The 24,029-nt window shown below is 43.0% G+C and overlaps 1 protein-coding gene across 3 annotated transcripts in view; it reads right to left on the bottom strand.

Annotated features, from left to right (window-relative positions):
• Nucleotides 1-23,617, bottom strand: part of LOC143930777 (phospholipase A2, minor isoenzyme-like) — a 111,734-nt gene extending 88,117 nt beyond the window's left edge. For all 3 annotated transcript variants that reach the window (XR_013262827.1, XM_077455380.1, XM_077455358.1), the window contains exons 1-3: nucleotides 23,411-23,617; nucleotides 9,635-9,797; nucleotides 8,794-8,946 (exon numbers count right to left, since the gene is read on the bottom strand). Coding sequence is in view for 2 of the 3 variants with exons in the window: in XM_077455380.1 (XP_077311506.1) it covers nucleotides 8,794-8,946; nucleotides 9,635-9,797; nucleotides 23,411-23,602 (508 nt within the window). In the remaining variant the exon portion in view is untranslated. The remainder of the gene's footprint in view (nucleotides 1-8,793; nucleotides 8,947-9,634; nucleotides 9,798-23,410) is intronic.
• Between the last annotated feature and the right edge of the window lie 412 nt (nucleotides 23,618-24,029).

Below are 24,029 nucleotides of genomic sequence, written 5' to 3'. Positions count from 1 at the left end.
GGCTCACTTCTACTATCACACCCTGGGATAGTAATTGATCTAAGGCCAGGAATAGCGGTTTTTGCTTTACTGGATCCCTGGGGATCCTTGACCTTAGGAAACGAGAAGGTGGAATCTCCTGAAACTCTAGCTTGTAGCCCAGAGATACTGAAGAGATCACCCACTTGTCCTGAATCTCTTCCCGCCAGGCGCCTGCAAACTGCAGGAGCCTTCCCCCCACTCTGCCGAGCGGGGGCGCCCCTTCACAAGGAGGTTTTGGGGCTCTGCTTGGCAGGCTTTCGCCCCCAAGTCTTTTTCTGTCCCTGGGCTCGGCCTTGAGCCTTTCTAGGAGAGGAGGACTGAGAAGGCCGTCGCCACTGTTTAGAGCTTGATGCTTCGGGAGAGAGAGCACGCCTAAATGAAGGACGCTTGCTCCTTTTGACTGGAAGGAGAGTAGACTTACCTCCTGAAATATTTTGGACGAATTTATCTAATTCTTCCCCAAACAAACGCTCCCCTTTAAATGGGAACCCAGTCAAATGCTTTTTGCATGACAGCTCAGCAGCCCAATTCTTTAGCCATAGGGCCCTACGCATGTGTACCAACATGAGGGACAAACGTGATGCTTGTTGGACAGAATCCAAAATCGCATCAATTATGAAACACAGGATGTGAGGCAATTCTGCATAATTTTCTACTTCCTCACTGGGAAGGAGTCCAAACATGTGTTTAACCTGTTCCTTGAGGAACTGACACAACCCCACGGCTGCGACTGTAGGTTGCACCACAGCGCCAGCTATGGAAAAGGAGGTTTTTAATAAGGTTTCCAGCCTTTTATCAGTTGGATCCTTGAATACCTGCGCATTATCCAAAGGACAAGTTAGGTTTTTATTCACACAAGAAACAGCCGCATCGACAGATGGGACCCCCCACTTCTTGGTGAAACTTTCCTCCACAGGATAATGCATGGAAAACCTTTTGGGAGGAGTAAACAGTTTATCGGGATGTCCCCAATCCTCATACATCAATTTATCCATTAAAGGATGAATTGGGAAGGAATAAGCAGTCTGTGGGGCTTTCCTGACTCCCAGGGAAGAAACAGAGGACGTAGCGACTTCAGCAACAGGCATTCTGAATGTGGTACGCACCAATTCAGTATAATACTGCACCTGCTTTCTGAGTGCCTGGGAGGAGGGGACTGTCTCCTCTTCCTCTGACTCATCCGACTGCTCATGATCTCTATCCAAAGATAGGGATCCCTCCTCATTTTCAGAAAAACTATCCGAGAGAGGGATTTCAGCAGAGGGAGGGGATCTACCCCTTTTCCTGCTATCTTTTAGGGAAGCAGAAATAAAATTCATGATTCTCCCTTCAAACCCCTCCAATGTAGCCCTAAGGGAGTCCTCAGTGACATAAACCGGGGCTGCGACATTAGGAGAGGCTGCAAAACCTGACAGGTGCACTGACTCGTCTTGAGAGGCTGGCTCCAGTCTTGCAGAGGGGGATGGTAATTTACAGGCACTTTTGGAACCCCTGGACCTAGGCGGTGACTTGCCAGTGCTCTTATTACCTCCCCCTGAGATCCTCTTGCGAGGAGACATAGTACTAAGCTACAAAGCAGAGGTACTAGTACAAGTGCGATCACTGTTGCGCTTAAAGTCTCACAATAAATAAATATATGCTTAAACTGCACAACCTGACGCTGAGTAGGTGTCTTAAGGTTTGCCTGGATCCAATCCCCACGGATGCTTACTGCCCACAGCTCCTGTGTCTCCAGTTACAGTCCCCTGACGCTCTGGGCTTTTAAAACTGCCGCCTGTCGCCTGCGCAGTACAGCGCCGTGCACACTGACGTGCACGGCTCGCAACCACACCCCCCCCCTCCTCCATAAGGCCGGGAGCGCGCCCGCGCGCGTGCACGAGGGGGGGGGGAGGAGAACCCAAAACGGAGCAGCGTGGGACCCCTGAACTGCGTGGGACCCCTGTTTACCTTCATCTGTGGCAGGGACTGCAATGGAGACGTGAGTAGCTGGAGAAACCAGGCTTTCACTGAGCGTGTTGTATTGAAAGGCATGTAAGTATGCATCAGGCTGCTCTCACTCCCTCTAGTGGTGGAAACCAGGTAAGACATACAACTACTCACAATGAAGAAATCCATTCATATATTTAAATATACAGGATGACTTCCCTTACCTGTCCCCGCCGCAGGAATTGCTGAACCAGACCAATTCCAGCCTTCACCCATCACGGCGGGTATTGCTAGCCAACCTTCAGGTATATCTGGGGCTCTTACGAAAAGAACCTCCCACCTGGGCCATGTAGAAAGCTCTGCCAGAAACTTTCGGGCGCTCTGTATAAACAGTACCCCAAGTCTGGTTTTCCCAGAGCCCAGTCTTCCAATGGAGAGGACTTACAGGCAAAGCCTCGCTTCTTCGGCAGACGAGGCCCGGGTACCATACCATCTTGGGAGTCAAATATCGGCCCGAGGTATGGATCCGGTTTGTTGTAGCCCTTCGGCCCTCGCAGGGACCTGCATAGAGCTACGTTTTACGTGACCATCACCCAGACACTGGTGAAAAAACGGAGGTGCCTCCCAGATGGGAGGGGTTATATAGGGGAGGAATTCTCCTTAATTAGGGTCAACCAGTGTCCAATCACCAGAGGTGCCTATATAACCCACTATGTAATGAAGCTCCTGTGTCCCGTGATGTATGATCAAGAAAGTAAAATTCTGCCCGAAAAGGTGAACTTATGCTTCAAAGCGTTTGTTAACCCAAAAAAATAAATGTTAAATCACAGTGGCTTACTTAGAGCTCCCCATCACCTCCAGAGAGGTGGCGGAAACTTTTTAAGTTCCTGGCCCAACAGTAAGAGCCCATGGCTGCAATAGCTACAACAAAGCATATTACTCTTGCCACTGTAATGCCGCGTACACACGATCGAATTGTATGACGTACTTAGTCCGTTGAAACGCATTTCAATGGACAATCCGATCGTGTGTGGGCTTCAGCGGACTTTTTCAGCGTGAAGTCCGGAGTACTAAGAAGGCCGGTTTGCACACCAATCTTCCCGTCGTACTTTGGTTTCAGCGGACAATACGTTCGTCAGTATGCTAGTCCGACGGACTAAGAATGGCGCATGCCCAGAAAGGATTTACAGGGCGGAAGCGTTCTGTCTTGTAAAACTAGTGTTCGTATTGAAGCTAGCATATTTGTCATGCTGCTAATTTTGTGATCTTTTAATATAGCACATTCTTTTCTTCTTCATAATGCGAGAAAAGTGAAGTTGCTTTGCTGCTTATATTCACAGAGTTATCACAAATGTCTTTATTCATCCTCATCTTATGATTAATATTCCAATTCGAGAATAAATAAAAAAATAAAATAACGGACGAATTAAGCTGAAGTCTGAAAAGCGCGAATCGTTTCTAACCAAACTTCCACTAACGCAAAGTCAGCAGAAGGAGCCCAAAGGGTGCTTTGCTGTGTCTTGGACTTCCTATTTCTAGTCCCGTCGTACGTGCTGTACGTCATCGCGCAAGCTTTCGTCGGACTGTTTGTGTATCCGTGTGTGGCCAAGTCCGTTCGGTAGAAAGTCCACCGGATTGTCCGCCGGATTGTATGACGGACTAAGTACGTCATACAATTCGATCGTGTGTACGCGACATAACTTGCACTGATATGCAAGAAACTTGTACTCTGTAGCCTCAGGTAGCTCGATCCCGCAGAGAGCGCTTGTGGCCCATATTTTAGAATTCCCGAAAGAGGGCAAAGACCACACCCTGCCTCAAAATTACCTCCCTATTTCACTGCTAAATGCAGCTTTGAAGATTTTTGCAAAAATATTGGCAAATGGGTTGAAGTGTCTTCTCCCAATGGTGATACATCCCGACCAGATAGGCTTTGTTGTGGGGCAGGAGGCCAGGGATATCCTGCTTATCCACTGGGTGTGTACACCCCTAATGCTTCCCTCTATTTATTGTCTGACGCTGAGAAGGTGTTCAATCAAGTAGACTGGACCTATCTCATAGCTGTCTTGGAGAAAGTTGGTTTGGGACCCCATATGCCAAGCTGGACCTCTGCTCTGTATAAGTCACCTACCGCCCAGGTCAAGGTTAATGGCACATTTTCCCCAAAGTTCCCTATATGGCACAAGACAAGAGTGTCCACTTTCCCTGCTTTTGTTTGCTTGTTCTGGAACCTTTGTTTCAGAAAATTAGAGCAAACCAGGACATCAGGTGTATAACTGTCGGCACTGTTGCACACAGGCTCTGGGCTTATGTAGATATAATATTTTGTTTCACCTTGCCAGTCCCTTGTCTCTTTGCCTAACCTCCTGGGGGAACTATAGGAATTTAGCTTGGTTTTTAACTTTAAAAATAATTATTCTAAATCATAGGTTTTACTGATTACCCTGCCTTTCCAACTTTGCCTCCAATTTAAAAAGAGCCTTCTCCTTTTCCTGGATATCCTCTTCCTTAAAATACCTAGAGATTCAGTTTACTGACCAAATGGACACTCTCTATAAGAATAACTATGCCCCCCTACTGAGTACAGTAGGAATTACCTTCAGTCTTGGAACAGAACTTCCTTTACTGGTTTAGGGCATAGTAGTATAATTAAGATGACTGTATTACCTAGTATAATATTTTTTCCCGCAGATGGTATTTGTGCCCCTAACCAAACCCATTTTTTTACAGCTTAGAAACCTGTTCATAAAGTTTGTATGGAAGGAGCAGAAACCTCAAAGTGCTATGAAAATTCTAAAATGATCCAAGCAATCAGGGGCACTCAGTTTACCTGACATACAACAATATTACAAGGTTGTTGCCATTCAGGGGATTCTGAACTGGCAGTTTCACGCTCTGACTAAACTTTGGGTCTCGCTGACTTTTTTTTTTATGGCTTAGCGCAATCCATCTTATACTCCTTGGCTGCCCCGGAGTCTGAGAATACATCCCCATTGATGGTATTGAAGGCCTTAAGATCTGGGATAGACAAAACCATTTATTCTCCTTGGCACCCCCTGTATCTTCATTGGTGCTAATAGGGAGCTCCCTGTGGTTTACCCCTTGAGAACGTTTAGCCTTCTTTGGTCCATGAACCTAGAATGTGAACATTAGTTGCAGTAAATATATGGAGAATGGGGGACTGGTCCCACTTGAGACCCTCAGGGAGCAGTATGGGAGCTTTCCTATGGACTTCTGGCCCTATCATCAACTCCGCCATTTCTTCTCCATCCACGGTCATTCTATACGAGCTATGTCTTATCTTACACAGTTAGAGCGTCTCTGTAAGGCTAAGGACTCTTTTGCACACATGATCTCTGAACAATATGAAATGCTTATTCAATCACTCCCAATGTGAAACCAGCACACATTTGGGAATAGGAACTTGACCTCTAGTTAGAATTTTCTGAGGAGCAGTTGCTGCACTTATACCAGTTGACCCACTCTAGCTCTATTGACTCTAAAACACAAGAGAATAATTACTACCAACACGATGATACAGTGTGCTTACTGCTCTGGCACAAATTTATCCCTTGACCTTGGACTGTTGATGAAGAGGCTGTAGTCAACAAGGCATGTTCCTCCATGTGTGGTGGGAGTGCCCTGCAATTAACACAGTTTGGGCGGTTATTAAAACCAAGATAGCAAAGATTCTGGGAATAGACCATCCCTTTTGTTTGGCGCATGTCCTATTCCATTTCCCTACACTTCTTCTTGGCCAATATAAGAGTTGTGCTCTCCCACACCAACTTAATGCTGCTAAACACCTAGAAGAGGATATTAGTCCCTGGCCATGAGCAATGGATCGGGAAAGTAACAGTGATGATGGAGGCCGAGAAATGGATAGCAACTTTGCGAGGCACATGTGACCGTTTGAATAAAATTTGGGCCACCTGGTGGGAATATACCTCTGGATATACTAAGGTCCCATCGAGTCTAGATGTCTCACCCACATCTACGCCACTTCATATATACACTTGATCCCCCTGTCCAAGGTGGTATATTGGTGTTTTCCACATTTTTTACACTGTTATCTTTACATGTATTAGTATTATTGTTCTGATCAAAGTCGATTTTTGAGGTGAAATAAGGGAAATACCTTAAAGCCCCGTACACACGAGCGGACTTTTCAACATCCAAAGTCCGTCAGACCGAGTCCGTCAGACTATCCGATCGTGTGTGGGCTGCAACGGACTTTAGCTTCGCAAAAGTCTGACGGACTTTAGAAATGAAGCATGCTTCAAATTTTCCCGACGGAACTCCGCCGGACCCGGTCCCCTTCGAAAAATCCGCTCGTGTGTATGCTACTCCGACGGACTAAAACCGACGCTAGGGCAGCTATTGGCTACTGGCTATGAACTTCCTTATTCGAGTCGGGTCGTACGTCATCACGTTCGAATCCGTCGGAGTTTAGTGTGATCGTGTGTGGCCAAGTCCGTTCGGCCGAAAAGTCTGTCAGAACTCCGGCGGAACTCCGGCGGAACTCCTTTGGAAGTCTGTCGGACATAAGTCCTCTCGTGTGTACGGGGCATTAGTGTTCCTATGATTCCCATTGACGCATGATATACTGCTCTTTGATCATCTTGTTCTTGTACGTGATTGTTATACACAAATAAAGATTATATACAGTGCCTTGAAAAAGTATTCATAACCCTTGAACAACCAAAAACGTAAATTTATTTTATTGTGATTTTATGTGATAGACCAACACAAAGTGGCACATAATTGTGAAGTGGAATTTTTTTTTATAAATGGTTAAAGTGTGGCGTGCATTTGTATTCAGCCACCTTTACTCTGATACCTCTAACTAAAATCTAGTGGAACCAATTGCCTTCAGAAGTCACCTATTTAGTAAATAGAGTTCACCTGTGTGTAATTTAATCTCAGTATAAATACAGCTGTTCTGTGACGTGCTCAGAGGTTTGTTAGAGAACCTTAGTGAACACAAAGCATCATGAAGTCCAAGGAACACACCAGACAGGTCAGGGATAAAGTTGTGGAAAATTTTAAAACAGCGTTAGGTTATAAAACAATATTCTAAGCTTTGACCATCTCACGGAGCAATGTTCAATCCATCATCGAAAATGGAAAGAGTGTGGCACAACTGAAAACGTACCAAGACATGGCCGTCCACCTAAACTGACAGGCCGAACAAGGAGAGCATTAATCAGAGAAGCAGCCAAGATGCCCATGGTATATCTAGATGAGCTGCAGAGATGCACAACTCAGGTGGGAGAATCTGTCCACGGGACAATTATTAGTCGTGCACTCCACAAATCTGGCCTTTATGGAAGTGTGACAAGATGAAAGCCATTGTTAAAAGAAAGCCATAAGAAGTCCCGTTTGCAGCTTGCAGGAAGCTATGGGGGGGACACATCAAACATGTTGAAGAAGGTGCTCTGGTCAGATGAGACCAAAATTTAACTTTTTGGCTTAAAAAGCAAAACGCTATGTGTGACAGAAAACTAACACTGCACATCACCCTGAACACACCATGCCCACTGTGAAACATGGTGGTGGCATCATGTTGTAGGGATGCTTTTCTTCAGCAGGACCAGGAAAGCTGGTCAGAGTTGATGGGAAGATGGATGGAGCCAAATACAAGGCCATCTTAGAAGAAAACCTGTTAGGCCTTGTACACACGGTTGGAAATTCCAACGGAAACGGTCCGATCGGATTATATTGTCGGAATATCCGATCATGTATGGGCTCTATCGGACTTTTTCAGTTGGAAATTTCAACGGAAAAAATTTGAGAGCAGGATCTCAAATTTTCCGACAACAAAATCCAATCGGACTTTTTCCAATCGTTTGTAGAGAATTTAGATCGTACAAAGGGCCACGCATGCTGAGATCAAAGTACGAGAGCAAAGCTATTGGCTATTAGGCTGAAGGTAGTCCTGTCGGAACGAACGAAAGTCATCACGTTCTGAACGATTGGATTTTCCGACAACTTTGTCCGACCATGTGTATGCAACACCAGTTTCGGACAAAATCCGTCGGAAAAATCTGATGGATTTGTGGCCAGCATTTCTGACCCTGTGTACAAGGGCTTAGAGTCCGCAAAAGACTTGAGACTGGGACGGAGGTTCACCTTCCAGGAGGATAACGACCCTAAACATACAGCCAGAGCTACAATGGAATGGTTTAGATCAAAGCATATTCATGTGTTAGAATGGCCCAGTCCGGGTCCAGACCTAAATCCAATTGAAAATCTGTGGCAAGACTTGAATATTGCTGTTCACAGATGCTCTCCATCCAATCTGACAGAGCTCGAGTTATTTTGCAAAGAAGAATGGGCAAAAATGTCACTCTCTAGATGTGCAAAGCTGATAGCGACATCTCCAAAAGACTCACAGCTGTAATTGCAGCAAAAGGTGGTTCTACAAAGTATTGATTTAGAGGTGACTGAATAAAAATGCACGCCACACTTTTCACACATTTATTTGTAAAAAATGTTGAAAACCATTTATCATTTTCCTTCCACTTCACAGTTATGTGCCACTTTGTTATGGTCTATCATATAAAATTCCAATAATATACATTTAGGTTTTTGGTTGTAACATGACAAAATGTGGAAAATCTAAAAAAAAATATCACAGCGGTTCCGACAGTGGTAGTGCTATACTTGCTTTATCTCATGCTGGAGAGAATAAATATTAACTATAATGCATACAGAGTTTTACCATGCCTAACCCCCTCTTCATATTTATCATTTTAAAAGTAACAGTAAAGCCCATTGGGTTTTGGGAAAATATTTAATGTAATAGTATAGGAAATATATATTACAGTTATAAAGCAGTCATACCTTTATTCTTCTTCATTTCCCTAATCAGGAATATACTTTCTTCACAAATCCTGTTCTCCATGGACTTTTTACCCAGACCAAAATTCCGCAGCATGGACAGGGTGAAACGTCTGTGCTCCTTCCATGAGCGGCCATAGCCAGCAAGAACCACACCTGAGGGAAAAACAATAAGACAGGTGCAATGCAGCAGTTGCAATATTTTGTAGCATTAATTAACATATTTGCTTAGCTGAAAAATACTTCTGTATGGTATCCCACATCTAAAGGGACAATCTCTACAATGTATGCCTCCATTTTGGAAAGGCTGGCACCCAACCCTCTTGCTTACATAGCAAAATGGGAGGAGAACCTGATGAATCCCAATCACTATACCATCTGCCTGGAGTTTGCATGATCTCCCTGTGCCTGCGTGGGTTTCCTCCCACACTCCAAAGACATGTTGGTAGGTTAATTGGATCCTGTCTAAATTGACCATAGTATGTATGAAAGTGAGTTAGGGAACTTAGATTGTAAGCTCCTTGAGGGTAGGGACTTATGCAAATGTATAATATGTATATAAAGCACTGGGCAAATTGAAGGCGCTATATAAGTACCTGAAATAATAATAATAATGGTTTGGACCAGGAGGACTGGAAGCAAATATGGTAGACCAGCCCACTGCAAACTCCAGCAATAATGTGGTGGCCTTCCATCCCCACAATTCTACAGGTGAAGCAAAAGAAGACATGCTTCTTAATTCAAGACCTGCATCTTAGGAGGCATTTCTTATTCTAGCAAACATTCAACACATCATTTCTTGATTTAACATATAAACTAGGTGATTTTGAAATGCCATTCTTACCTCTGCCGCCAGCTACAAGGTCAGTTAGTCTGTTCTGTGGTCTGTCTGCAAAATCAACACCTTTATTCACTAGAACTTCTTTAAGATCTTTAAGTCCACGAACTACCACAGCTGGGGTAAACCCCAGGTAGATGCTAAACACTGGTCCATACACCTTGGAGAACTGACACAGAAATACAATGGTTATGCTGTGTGCAAAGCATTGTGGAATATATCACAAATAAACCAGTTCACTGACATTTGAAGGCTATTTTCAAAAATGTTATTGAGTATGTGGAATACAGCTGTATTTAAAAGGTAACTTCACCCTCTATGGGGACAGGTTTACAGTCCACCTCCCTATAACTCTAATGTTGGCCACACAGAATTGTAAGGTAATTTCAACCAATTTCATCCAGATTGCAATCATACAAGCCATCAAACCAAACAAAATAACCCACCACTAACACGTTCAAATATTTAACAAAGTCAATAGAAATTGGTAGCGGTTGGTTGTTTTTATAATCAAAAGTGGCTTGGAATTGCAGGAAAATTGGCTGATGTTTGGCCTGCACTAAAGTATAGGTAAAGCTAAAATGTTAAAAAACAAAAATGTACCTATTCTTGCCTCCTGCTGACCACAATAGACACTCAGGACCAGATTACCCATCACATATGTCCAGCACATGCAAGGACTGGGGGAAGTTGTGAAGGCTGGCTGATTTTTTCCTTCAATTAGACCCATGGTGCAGCCAAAATAGTGGCAAGTCATCCTCTGCACCCAACACAGACTGGTGAAGGAAAAGAAACACAAAGAGTTCCTCCAGAAGGACAGCCATCAATGAGGGAGAAAATAATATGAACTGCTACAACTCAAGTATCCTGAATACTGTGGCAATAAATAATATGAGAAAAAAATGTATGCCCTGTCTCTTAAAATCTCAAAAATATCAAGTGACTGTTTCAGCTCCACTTCGGGTTCAATAAGTATGAGAGAGCAGCAATGCTGAGAGAGCTATTAACTCATACTTTGAACCTGGAGTCTCCCAGGAGGGGAATACAAATCAAGAGACACGAGAGGGAAATAGAAGTGAACAAACTACCTACAGATGCCTGTAACCACTTAAGATTGCTGACACCTTTGTGAAGAGCACCTTTTTGAATCCAAAGGGTGTGGTTTATGCTATCCATTGTTGACAGTGCAATATCAGAAGTCCCTTACAGCATGACTTTGAAAGGCGATTTGGAGGTGACTTCAGTGTAACTTTGTGCGACTTACAACGGGACCTCAAGTCGCCTCCAGGGCAGGCGACTTTGACTGTGGCCAATCAGAGCTAATCAGCTCTTGTAACATAATTGTTGTTCCTGTTCTCTTCCTGGGTAAATTATTTTCTTTTTTCCTGTAAATCCGCTTCACTATAGATGAGGATCCGACTTGGAGGCGACTTCCATTGAAATCTATGGGTACAAGTCGCCTTGAAATAGTACAGGAACCTTTTCTGAAGTCGGAGCGACTTCAGTAGTGTACATTAAGACGGCTCTCATTAACTATAATGGAATTTCTTATGTCCAGCGACTTGGGGCGACTTGAGGTCTGACAAGTCAGATCCCAAGTCGCTGTTGTGTGAACCGATCCTGACAGATAGACTGCAAGTGACATCAAGTAAATAAAATGTAACAATTGTTACAGTGTATTTACGATTCCATCCATATAAAATAGGTGACTTTTGATCTGCATGTCATCAGTTAAAGCAACTTTACAAGTATTATTATACTTTAGTTAACAATATTCAGGGTTTAGCCTAACGACCCTTGCTGTTAAACCCTAGCCATGAAGGGTGTCTCCATTCTGAGCTGCAAGGATGCTGCAGGAAACCGCCAAGTCTCTGTGAACAGCTGCACCAGATATACTGCCTTTCCAGCATCCAGCAATGCAATTATGTGCCATTATGGTGCCAAGCTTACATGTTCACTCATGCACCTGATCTCCGCCCAACAGCACAACTACAGTGCTGGTCTGATTGCAAGAGCATTGCACAGGAGTATGTGTTAAGGTGTTAATGTACAAAACCATTGACCACCAATCCTGACAACCAATGCTGGGGGGCAGGGTATGATTATAATTATAGCTTAGCACTTAACACTAGTGTTGGTGGAAGGGGGACGGGGGGTCATAATTACAGCCTGCCACTGACCCTCAATGCGGGGTAGTTATGATTAGAGCCTGCTGCTGACCACCAATGGCGGGGGGGGGGGGGGGGGTTCTTATGACAGTCTGCCATTAACCACCACTGCTGGAGGGGGGGTATTATCAGAGATGATCAGACAGGCAGGAACAATAGGTGGCTCTATTAACATTGGGAATTCACACAATGGGACAAGACACTTAACACGTAACGCTTCAAGCAGATTATATCAGGAGACCCCTGCATCAGATTGCTTTGAGTTGATCGTATTAATATTTGCTCACAGTCTAAAGTAGTCATTGCTGGTTTGGCATAGAGGCCCCCAAATATGTACCTCAGTCCTCCAGTTCACTGAGTCTGTGTATTTTGGGGAGACATGGACTTGAATCCAAAACAACACCACTCCACGGGTCCTCCAAGCACAAACCTCCCAAAGAGTAATGCTCCCTTAAAAGTCATGGCTCATAGTCAGTATTCAAGAGGCCACCCCACAGTCTACTCCAAAAGCCACTGTCATGTTTGGGTCTGTCACAGTCTCCTTTGCTAATCTCATTTACAGAAGTGGGAGCAGGGCCTAATATCTCCATACACACTCTCAGAATGGCTACATGCCATAAAAATAAACTCCTCTGCATCTTGTTGCACTAACCACTGGAAATCCTTTCACAGAAAATTGACAATCCTCCCAAAAACCCATGCCCTGTTGATATATTACTATTGCACACCAAATGCTGATATTCCCAACTCCAACCTATCTTTTGTTATAGGGACTAGGAGCAATGTGGACATCTCCTACATGTATTTTGGCCCTGAACATGTTTGATCAGCTTCTGAAATCCATTTTTTTAGCAAACTTCTGTAGCCACCATTTTGAAACCTACCCCATAGCTTGCTCTATTGAGCCTTGGGGTTGACAATTTGCCTCCCATTTTTGGGGTACTTGTTGTCTTTACCCTTATTATAGTGAGACATATTATCATTAGAAAATGTAAAAACAACTCTTCCCCAGATATAATAGAACTAATATCTAATGTCAATGTACAGGGAAACTTTGTAAGAATGCTAGCATATAAATGTAGGCCATAAGAAGAGGTTCACTGGCATCTATCCAAGAAGCAAAGTGCCTGGTAAGGATTGGGGGGACCCCCATGCCAGTTTGTTTTTTCCATATTTTTCTATTGCTGGTGTCCTGTCGAGAACTGTCCCCCATCAGATAGTGTCCGCCCTATACTGCTCTTGCACCACATTCTGGCCTGAGTCCAGGTTCAAGCACCACCATCCATGTGGACATAGAGTTAGAATATAAATATGGCGAGCGCAGCGAGGATGTGCCCGAAAGCATGCCGAGCGGAGCAAGCCCGTGAGGGGCCCTCTTACAAAGTGCTTACAACATCGGCAGCGTCTGACAAAATGTACTATTAAGTGCGCAGGTGCCGTGTAGAGCTGATAATCAGCTGTTCATCTTTCGGAGACTTTTGGCATCTTCTTTGTCCTCCATACTGCGCAAGCACTGTGCCTGTGCAGTATAGGGCTGACATATCCGATGGGGGGACCTTTCTCGTCAGAGCACTGGCAATGTTTTGTTTTTCCATTAAGCTGTAAGACAGCTGATGATTTCTTTCCGTTGTTAAGAACGCAGCGGTTCGCTCCTTAACAACCAGCTAGTCACTGTGCCTTGATTGGGCAAAGCCTTGCGCCTGACCAGCGGTTAGATGCATAGCTTCAGCCAATCAGGGCTTAGAATACACGAGTGCCCCCAAATTCAGGTGTTTGCCGAACAGGCAAATGGGTGATGTCCAGAACTTATTCTCGATCCAAACTGCTTATCCAACACTAATGCTTAAAGTGATTGTAAAGGCAGAAGTTTTTTTTTATCTTAATGCATTCTATGTGTGCAGCAGGCCCCCTCAGCCCCCCTAATACTTACCTCCAGCTCTAGCCAGCTATGTGCACGAGTGCCTTGGTCGTCCGGGACTCTCCCTTTTGATTGGCTCTCACTGCTATCAATCAAAGTGAATCCGTCAGGTAGCCAATCAGGAGAAACGGAGCAGGGCTGAACCTAGGCTCCGTGTCTGAATGGACACAAAGAGATGCGGCTCCGCTCGGGTGCCCCTATAGCAAGCTGCTTACTGTGGGGGCACTTGACAGGAGGGAGGGACCAGGAGCATCAAAGAGGGACCCGAGAAGAGGAGGATCCAGGCTGCTCTGTGCAAAACCATTTTACAGAGCAGGTAAGTGTAACATGTTGGTTATTTTTAAAGAAAAAGAAACAAGACTTTAGTATCACTTTAACAGTTGATTGATTTGGACTAGCAATTATCCTCTAATCTTTTCTACTTTCCGAGTTTGACATTTGTGTGATAGCCAATCTTTACACACTCTGCGAACTGTGATTTTCCAATATATTGAACATCACCTGCTCTAAAAATATACTGTATTATTTGGTATATCTGAAAATGCTTAATAAGGATGTAATGTGCAAAAAAAAAAAGAAAAACACCCTTTATAGTTGTAGCGCTGGTATTTTTAATACCAATGATAGTATTTTTGTAAATTTAATTTTGTCTGAAGCTGCAGTTTGGTTCAGACTAATTATGCTAAAGTTCTGGCTTCTGTACCAGTTTGGCTGGGTTGTGCTAATTTCCACTTGACCGTGGGTGTCGCTGTCACCACCGGTAAGTGTTGAAAATGCAACAAGCTAAATGTATTGGGTACCCCTTTTACTCAGAAACAGCACGGTGGGAGTGGTCTACCCTCTGTGCATTCTGGGTAAGGGTACTTAAGGTACTGACGCCATTTTCTGGGGTTCGTTTTTCCCGACCTCATGGCCCTCCTGGCCTGAGGTGTGTGCTGCCTTGTTCAATGTCTCAGGGCTGGCTGGCCTGAGGCTCCGCAACTGAAAGGTAGGTCCAGAGGCTCTGGGGCCTACTGATCCTGTGCTGTCTTGCCTGCGGGGAGAAGCCAAGCAACTGGAGGATCCAGGGGAGGACTTTTCTGAGGAGGACCGAGCAATAAGGCTGGTGCCTCATGGAGAAGCCTGGAGACTCAGTTGGAGGATGCATCCTGGTTGTCTACCACACAGTATCACCGGGTCGGCTGAAAGAATCAGGTACTGTGGGGAAACTCTTTAATTTTGCAACCAGAAGCTTATTGTGCCTTCCTGTGGCAGAGGATTGCATAACAAGATCACTAAACGTATCAAGTCTGTGGCAGAGACTTTGTTGGAGCATCTCACCGGCTGCTAGGTCAGTGAGAGAGGCCTATGTGGTGATTGCTAGATCCAGCCTGTGGGAATCGTTTGTCCTCTGGATCAAGGAAATACTTTTAACCCGCAAAACTACAAAGGTACCTGAATTCCCCTTATCCTCTACCTCTTATTGCAAAAGTGCGTGTTTTTTTGTTAAATAAACACCCAGAAAAAGGACTAAGTGTCGGAGCTAATGTTCTTTAATCCATTCTACAACGGGACCCCTAAGACGGACACAGTGAGCAGGTGAGGTGACAGTAAGCCCAACAAAATCCAGCAGCTCCTTCGGGGGTCAGTGCTACATAGTCTTTGCAAAAAAGATTTTGCAATGGAGATCCCAGCTTGGTCCCTCCTCTGTGTCTTGCTCATTTTTATTTTCCTAGCAATGGGATCATGTCCTCTGCTCAATACTTAGTTTATCACTTTGATAAAAATATGTTCTTTAAACAGAGCAGTCATAAGGAGGGAACACAATAAGCTGACAGGAGGGTGGAGGGAACACAGATGAATGGCATTGAAAAACATGACAATCATCTGATAGCAGGCTCTAATCTCTCATGCACAGTCATGGTAGCCAATAGTCTTACTAATGATGTTGCTGCACCCAGTAACCTTCTCACATAGAGTTACACAAAAAGTAAAACACACCATTGGAGGATTACACAACAATGTCAACACTGTGTGTTATTTTTTTTCTCCAGCAAAATAGCAATACATGTACAGTTTTCCTAGTGTTTGTTATGTGGTCACACATATTTCTATCGGTTTTAATAAATCAGATCAGCTATTGTTAACTGGGTGCACATTTCCATGGTAACTGTTCTTCCTAAAAAACTATTAGCTTAATTATCTGTCCTGCCAATCAACCATCAGGTTCCAACTGTAAGATTTCCACTGGAGGTTAACAATTAATAGGAGTAAGGAAGTGTTATAATACCTGTCAGGTGTTATTGCAGGCTGCTATTTCATTGGGACTATCGCTGTATGTAATAGCAGAACAAAGCATGTCAGGAAGGGGAGTCATTACATAAGGAAGGTAAACATAGTAAAAGCAATAAAAAAAATTAGAACGCCTTTGGGATGAATTAGAGCAGAGACTGCAGGCCAGGCCTTCTTGTCCAACATCAGTGCTTAACCTCACAAATGCGCTTCTGGAAGAATGGTCAAAGTTTGGGGCGGAGGAACGTGACTGGCCTGCACAGAGTTCTGACCTCAACCCGATAGAACACCTTTGGGATGAATTAGAGTGGAGGCTGCGAGCCAGGCCTGACCTTGTGGACAGCCTTCCCAGAAGAGCTGAAGCTGTTATAGCTGCAAAGGGTGGGCCAACTCAATATTGAACCCTATGTACTAAGACTGGGATGCCATTAAACTTCATGTACGTGTAAAGGCAGGCGTCCCAATACTTCTGACATTATAGTGCATGTATGGAAAGTAAAGTAACTAATTGGATTTATTGTTCACATTTGTTGTGGTACTTTAAATTAATTACACTTTATCTTTTTTTTTTGGGGGGGGGGGGGGGGGGGGCTATTCATGTTTTAATCATTGCACAGAGCACTGCACAATTTTGATAATTTATTTATAATTTTGTGTTTTGTGTTGTGTTGCAGCTGGGAGGGAGGGAAGATTTATTGTTAGCTGTGTGGGAACGCCTAATTGTATTTTTATTAATAAAAATGAGAGTGTATTGTCTAAGACAGCTTTTTTCATCCAGGGTGCCCAGGTACTCTAAGGTGCCTTGAGGTTTCTTCAGAAGTGCCTTAACCACTTGCCGAACAGCCGCCACAGTTCTACTGCGGTAGAATGGCATGGCTGGGTGAAACAACGTTATGTTACGTCGCTACGTCCCCGTTGGCCAGTAAGGGCATGCATGCACCCGCTGCTCTCCCCCGGTGCCGATGCAAGTGCCCGGCAGTCCCAATCACCGCTGGGCTACAGCGATCGCTGCTGACACAGTTTCAGGTTCACTGAGGGGAGAAGAGACAGATTGTCTGTTCATACAGAGTATGGACAGCAATCTGTCATCTCCCCTACACAGTCCCCTGCCCCGTTCAGTTAGAACACTCACTAGGGAACACAGTTAACCCCTTGATCGCCCCCTAGTGTTAACCCCTTTCCTGCCAGTGACATTTTTACAGTAATCAGTACATTTTTATAGCACTGAACGCTGTATAAACCCCAATGGTCCCAAAAATGTGTCAAAAGTGCCTGACATAATGTCGCAGTCCCTATGAAAATTGCAGATCGCCACCATTACTAGTAAAAAAAAATAATAATAAAAATGCTATAAAACTATCCCCTATTTTGTAGATGCTATAACTATAACTTGCTATATAACTTATATATAACTTGCTATAATATGCTATATAATATATAATATAATATATATATATTATATATATTATAATATATATAATATATAATTATAATATAATATATAACTTATAGCTTATAATATATAACTTGATATAACATGCTATAACTTGCTAGATGCTATAACTATAAAGATGAAAACCAATCATATATGCTTATTACAATTGTTTTCACCAAAAATATGTTGAAGAAGACATTTCAGCTTAAACTAGAACTGCACGATTCTGGCTAAAATGAGAATCGCTATTTTTTTGCTTAGAAGATAGATCAGGATTCTATCATAATTCTCATGGCGTAACATCATCTCATCTTTCACATTAAACAAAATAATTGGGCTAACTTTACTGTTTCGTTTTTTTTTTTAATTCATTGAAGTGTATTTTTCCAGAAAAATTGTATTTGAAAGACCACTGTGCAAATACAGTGTGACATAAAATATTGCAACAATCGCCATTGTATTCCCTAGGGTCTCTGCTAAAAAAAAAAAAAATATATATATATATATATATATATATATATATATATATATATATATATATATATATATAATGTTTGGGGGTTCCAAGTAATTAAAATCAGATTTTAACTGTAAGAAACAAGTGTCAGAAAAAGGTTTAGACTTTAAATGGTTAAACTTCCTGCATATTCACACAGAAGTTGTAGGCCTCTTTCACACAGACTGTCGGTTCAGGTCCGCCTGTCAGTTTTTTTTAGGCGGACCTGAAGGGAGGCTCCATAGACCTCTATGGAGGGACGGAGGCCAGCGGTGACATGTCCGCTGACATCCCACCCACTCCGATCCGAAAAAGTGTGATGGAGGAATCTGGGGTCCGTCCTCATCCGATCCCCCATAGGGGAGAGCAGCGCTCTGACAGGTCCGTCCCTGCACAGTGTGCAGAAACTGACCTGTCATCTTCCTGCTCAGTGAGGATCGACGGAGCGATTCCACGCTGAGCAGAGCAGGCTCTGTGAAGGATCATGTGAAGGATCCCTAATCCCTTTGATCTAATAGACGGAAGAGTTAAAATGCTGTTAAAATCTTGGCAGACTGTCCGGTTTGGCAGACTGCCAGAGTGAGCAGAGAACTCTATACTTTTTACATTAAAGAATCAAGAAACTTCGCAATATAGATTGTCAGGGGGGGGTGAATCGTGATCTTGATCTTTTAACTGTGCAGCTCTAGCCTAAACTGAGGAATACAAAACATTTTTTTATATATTTTTGGGGGATATTTATTATAGCAAAAATTAAAACATTTTGCGTCTTTTTTCAAAATTGTCGCTCTTTTTTTGTTTACAGTGCAAAAAATAAAAACCGCATAGATGATCAAATACCAAAATACCACCAAAAGAAAGCTCTATTTGTGGGGAAAAAAAAGACTTTAAGGGGACGCAGTACTGAATTGCAACAAGTGCTCTGGTCAGGAAGGGGGTAAAATCTTCTGGGGCTGAAGCAGTTAAAAAATGCATAAAAATTTTATACAAGCCAGCTGGTAGATGAAGCCTGCCTTTTAGTTACAGAAAGCCACAGGTTGTCACTGCGCATAATTAGGACATTCTAACCACTGGCATCCTAACAACCAATAATGTCTTCAGCCGATAAGGGGGATGTCGATCACCTACATAACATTCTTGTGTGACCCTCCCCTGCCCCTCTCTGTCAGCATTGGGGTTACATTAGCTGACTGATGGAGAGAAACTGAGGGAGAAGAGAAACATTGGAATATTAGTCAGTACCAGTGTGCAAAAGTGTACAGTATTTGCTTTGGAAGAATAAATTACCTCTAACATTGGATGTCCTCAGGGCTTTTTTTCTGAGTCACCCCTTTTCCCCTGCCCCCTACCCACCTCTGTGCACCGTCCTTTGGTTCCATCTCCTACCCACCTCCCAGTACCACCCCTTTTAGACAATACAGAACCAAGTATCATTTTGTGGTGCTAAGTTATTTGTATGGAAAATTTTAAAACACCCCTGTCCCTGGTAGCTTGCGTTCAGAAGCAAACGCACACACAAGTCCCGCCCACACATGTAAACGCCGTTCAAACCACACCTGCAAGGTATCGCCACGTGCGTTAGATCGTGTGCAACAATTCTAGCACTAGACCTAATCTATAAGCCCTTGTACACACAGTTGGACATTCCGACAACAAAATCCGTCGGATTTTGTCCGGCGGCCTTTGTCCGAAACTGGTGTTGCATACACACGGTCGGACAAAGTTGTCGGAAAATCAGATCGTTTAGAACGTGATGACGTTATTTCCTTACGATGGGACTACGTTCAGGCTAGTAGCCAATAGCTTTGGTCTTGTAATTTGATCTGAGCATGCGTGGAACTTTGCCCGATCGGAATTCTCTACTAAAGATCAGACAAAGTCCGATCGGATCATGTTGTCGGAAAATTTTATAGCCCGGCTCTAAAACTTTGTCGGTCGGATATTCCAACAGAAACAGTGCGATGGAGCCTACACATGGTCGGATTATCCGACAACACGGTCCAATCGGACATTTTCCGTCGGAATGTCCGACCGTGTGTACAAGGGCTTACTCTAAACTGGTAACCTGTAAAAATGTTCAAAGCATTGCCTATGGAGATTTTTAAGTACCGAAGTTTGGCGCCATTCCATGAGTGTGCACAATTTTAAAGTGTGACATATTAGGTATTTATTTACTCGGCATAACATCATCTTTCACATTATACAAAAAAATTGGGTTGTGTTGTTTGCTAAGAAAACATATATATAATGTTTGGGGGCTCTGAGTAATTTTCTAGCAAAAAAAGGATGATTTTTACATGTAGCAGAGAAGTGCCAGAATAGGCCCGGTATGACCCCCATCATTTTTGATGGGTAATAAAAAAATATTAAAAAAATGTTCAACTGAATTTAATATTAAACTCTTCTGCATCTATGACATACTTGACATTTTATTGATAATAACAACTGGTACTAGTTACATAGTAGGCGAGATTGAAAAAAGACACAAGTCCATCAAGTTCCACTTATGTGTGTGGTTTTATGTCAGTATAAAGCCTCATACACACGATCGGACTTTGTCCAAACTTTTCCGTGGACTTTTGTACAAAGGGCGTGGTCCACAAGTTTGTATTGCATACACACGGTCGGACTTTTTGACAACAAACACGAACGTAATGACGTCACAACGTACTGACGCCGCTTCAAAAGAGGACGTTCAATGACTCCAGCGCCACCTTTGGTGAACTTCTGTATTGTAGTCTGATCTTTTGCATTGATTCTGAGCATGCGTTTTTGTACCTTGTACAAAAGCCTGATGCTTTTGCGTACACACGGTCGGACTTTGCTCCATCGGACTTTTGTTGCCAGAAAGTTTGTCCGTTCGCACAGCCAACAAAAGTCCGATGAAAACAGAAAAAGTTTGTCCGATGGAGCGTACACACAGTCGGATGTTGCTCCAAAACTGCTAATTTGCATGTTTGTTGTCAAAAAGTCCGATCGTGTGTACGGGCCTTTAGATTGTATATTCCTGTATGTTGTGGTCGTTCAGGTGCATCTCTAATTATTTTTCAAAATTATTGATGCCCCCCCTGCCGAAACCACTGCTTGTGGAAGAGAATTCCACATCCTAATTGCTCTTACAGTAAAGAACCCTCTACTCGGTTTAAAGTTAAACCGCTTTTCTTCTAGTTTTACTGAATGGCTACGTGTCTTATTAAATTCCCTTTCACGGAAATGTTTTATACCTATTGTGGGGTCACCATTAACAGTATTTGTACATTGAAATCATATCCCCTCTTAAGCGTCTCTTCTCCAGAGAGAATAAGTTCAGTGCTCTTAACCTTTCCTCATAACTAATATCCTCCAGACCCTTTATTAGTTTTGTTGCCCTTCTCTGGACTCTCCCCTGTTCCAGCACATCTTTCCTGAGGTGCCCCGAACTAGACAGTATACTCTAGGACCAGAGTCTTATAGAGTGGGAGAATTATTATTTTATCTCTGGAGTTAATCCCCTTTTTAACCACTTCCGGAACTGCCGCACGCCTATTTATATCCCAACTTTGAAGAGGAATATTGTTGGTAACAGCTAGCTGCCATAACCCCGGTATCCTCTTTTTCGGCCGGTGGTCTGGTTTCCAACAATAGTGGTCTCTGCAGAGGATTCGCCATGAGAGCACTTTTATCGGGAGCGCGAGAGGGCCCCCCTCAAGCTGTGCTCCAGTGCTCTCCGCTGCTTACCCGGGCCGTCGGCAGCGGCGGAGGCGATTGGATCTTCTCACGTCAGTGGCATGGAGACGAGTGAGGGGAAGATGGCCCCCATCCGTCTCCATACCATTGCAGGGCGGAAGCGACATTAAAACATCACTTTCCCCCATAGCTCTTAAAGGGCCATTTACAAAAAAAAAATGTAATTACAACAACTTTTTTTTTTATTATTGCATTTTAGTGTAAATATGAGATCTGAGGTCTTTTTGACCCCAGATCTCATATTTTAGAGCTCCTGCCATGATTTTTTTCTATTACAAGGGATGTTTACATTCCTTGTACTAGGAATAAAAGTGACATCATTTTTTTTTTTTTTTTCTAGAGAACAGTGTAAAAATAAAAAATAAAAGGTCAAATAAATAAGAAAAAAAAAGTTTAAACGTGCCCCGTCCCGCCAAGCTCATATGCAGAAACGAACGCATACGTGAGTAGCGCCCGCATATGAAAACGATGTTCAAACCACACATGTGAGTTATCACCGCGATCGTGTAATAGTAATAGTAAGTGCAATAATTGTAGACCTAGACCCCCTCTGTAACCCCCTCTGTAACTCAAAACATGCAACCTGTAGAATTTTGTAAACGTCGCCTATGGAGATTTTTAAGGGTAAAAGTTTGTTGCCATTCCACGAGCAGGTGCAATTTTGAAGTATGACATGTTGGGTATCTATTTAATCAACTTAACATTATCCTTCACAATATAAAAAAAAACGAACTTTACTGCTGTCTTATTTTTTTATTTATAAAAAAAAGTGTATTTTTTTTCAAAAAAAGTACGCTTGTAAGACCGCTGCGCAAATATGGTGTGACAGAATGTATTGCAACAACCACCATTTTATTCTCGAGGGTGTTAGAAAAAAATATATAATGTTTGGGGGTTCTAAGTCATTTTCTAGCAAAAAAAAACAGTTTTTAACTTGTAAACAACAAAACTCAAAAAGAGGCTCGGTCCTTAAGTGGTTAAAGCGGTTGTATAGTCAATTATTTGACTTTTACCTACAGGAAAGCCTATAATAAGGCTTACCTGTAGGTAAAAAAATATCTCCTAAACCGTACAGGTATATTATATATATATATATTCCCCTCGCAATTCACCGCTGACTGCAGCGGCGCATGCGCACAAATTCTCAGCTGAAAGCCCGGCAGACGCCGGACCCTGCCGGGATGAAATCTCCCGCGCGCATGCACGGGAGTGACGATATCGCGGCTCTGGCCACTCACAGCGTCGGAGCCGCGATACCCGGAAGAAATGCCGAGGGAACATGTCAGCTCCCTCGGCGTGGATCGGGCCAGATGTCGGGGCCTCGTTCTAAGGTAAGTATTTCATAATGAGCTAGTATGCGGTGCATACTAGCTCATTATGCCTTTTCCTTTGCAGGTGGCAAAAAAACAACAACCCATTAGCGGGTATACAACTGCTTTAATGCATTCCAATATTCTGTTTGCTTTGCTTGCAGCAGCTTGGTATTGCATGCCATGAGCCTGTCATCTACTAGGAACAAAAGATGATAGGAAGGAAGCAGTAAAATAAAAAAAAGACATGATAAGACATCTGATTAGTCAGCTGCACATCCAATCAAACACTAGAGTATTTTGGCAGTTTGAAGGACTAGATTTGCACACCTTGCTGCATCAGAGTAGTATCTGATTCTTGATATTTAAAGAAGAATAATATTGTTGGCAGTTTAATGAAAGTTTTAGATTTAAGCATTTGAGACATCTAAATGTAAATTGTTTGCTGGTATGCTCACCACATTGAAACTCTTTAAGGGGCTGGAGAAATCCATCTGTAGCATGTTCCCCAGGACAGGCAATGCTATAGGGCCAGGTGGGAAACCCTTTGGCCGAGACAGCTTCCATCGCAGCAACAAAAGAAGAGCAAAGCCCCCCAGAAGCAGGGTAAAATAATCCATAGCATTTATACAGTGTGCTGACTGAGACATTCCTGCACACTATGTTATATATATAGCCTGAGTGATGCTCCACCCTACCAGAAAGCTATGATAATGCCTGGTATCATGTTACCTGACACCGTCCTATAGAAGGCAACAGAAGTCAAATATTTTTCATAACTTTATTCTTGTGTAGCAAATATGCATATCCCGGCATGGTTGAACTTTGGAAGTGTTGCATAATTTTACATAGTGTTGCATAGATATTGCTGAAAAGCTGAACATGTGATATACATGATGTAACATGTCTGTAAAAACAGAAACAGTAAGAAAGGAAAAATACTACAATAGATTTTTACTACAAACATTTTTTTTAATTCTCTGGGTTACTATATTGGTATATTTTACACAAGTTTACTGTTCAGTTTTTTTTTAAAAAAATCTCTTTATTTTTATTTTTATATCAGGAGAGAAATGA

Source organism: Lithobates pipiens, unplaced genomic scaffold (assembly GCF_037356315.1).
Source record: "Lithobates pipiens isolate NorthernLeopardFrog02 unplaced genomic scaffold, aLitPip1_a1.2 Scaffold_10, whole genome shotgun sequence".
In the NCBI taxonomy this organism is placed as follows: Eukaryota; Metazoa; Chordata; class Amphibia; order Anura; family Ranidae; genus Lithobates; species Lithobates pipiens.
The sequence above is the reverse complement of the archived record's forward strand: the minus strand, read 5'-3'. Positions and strand labels throughout refer to the sequence as shown.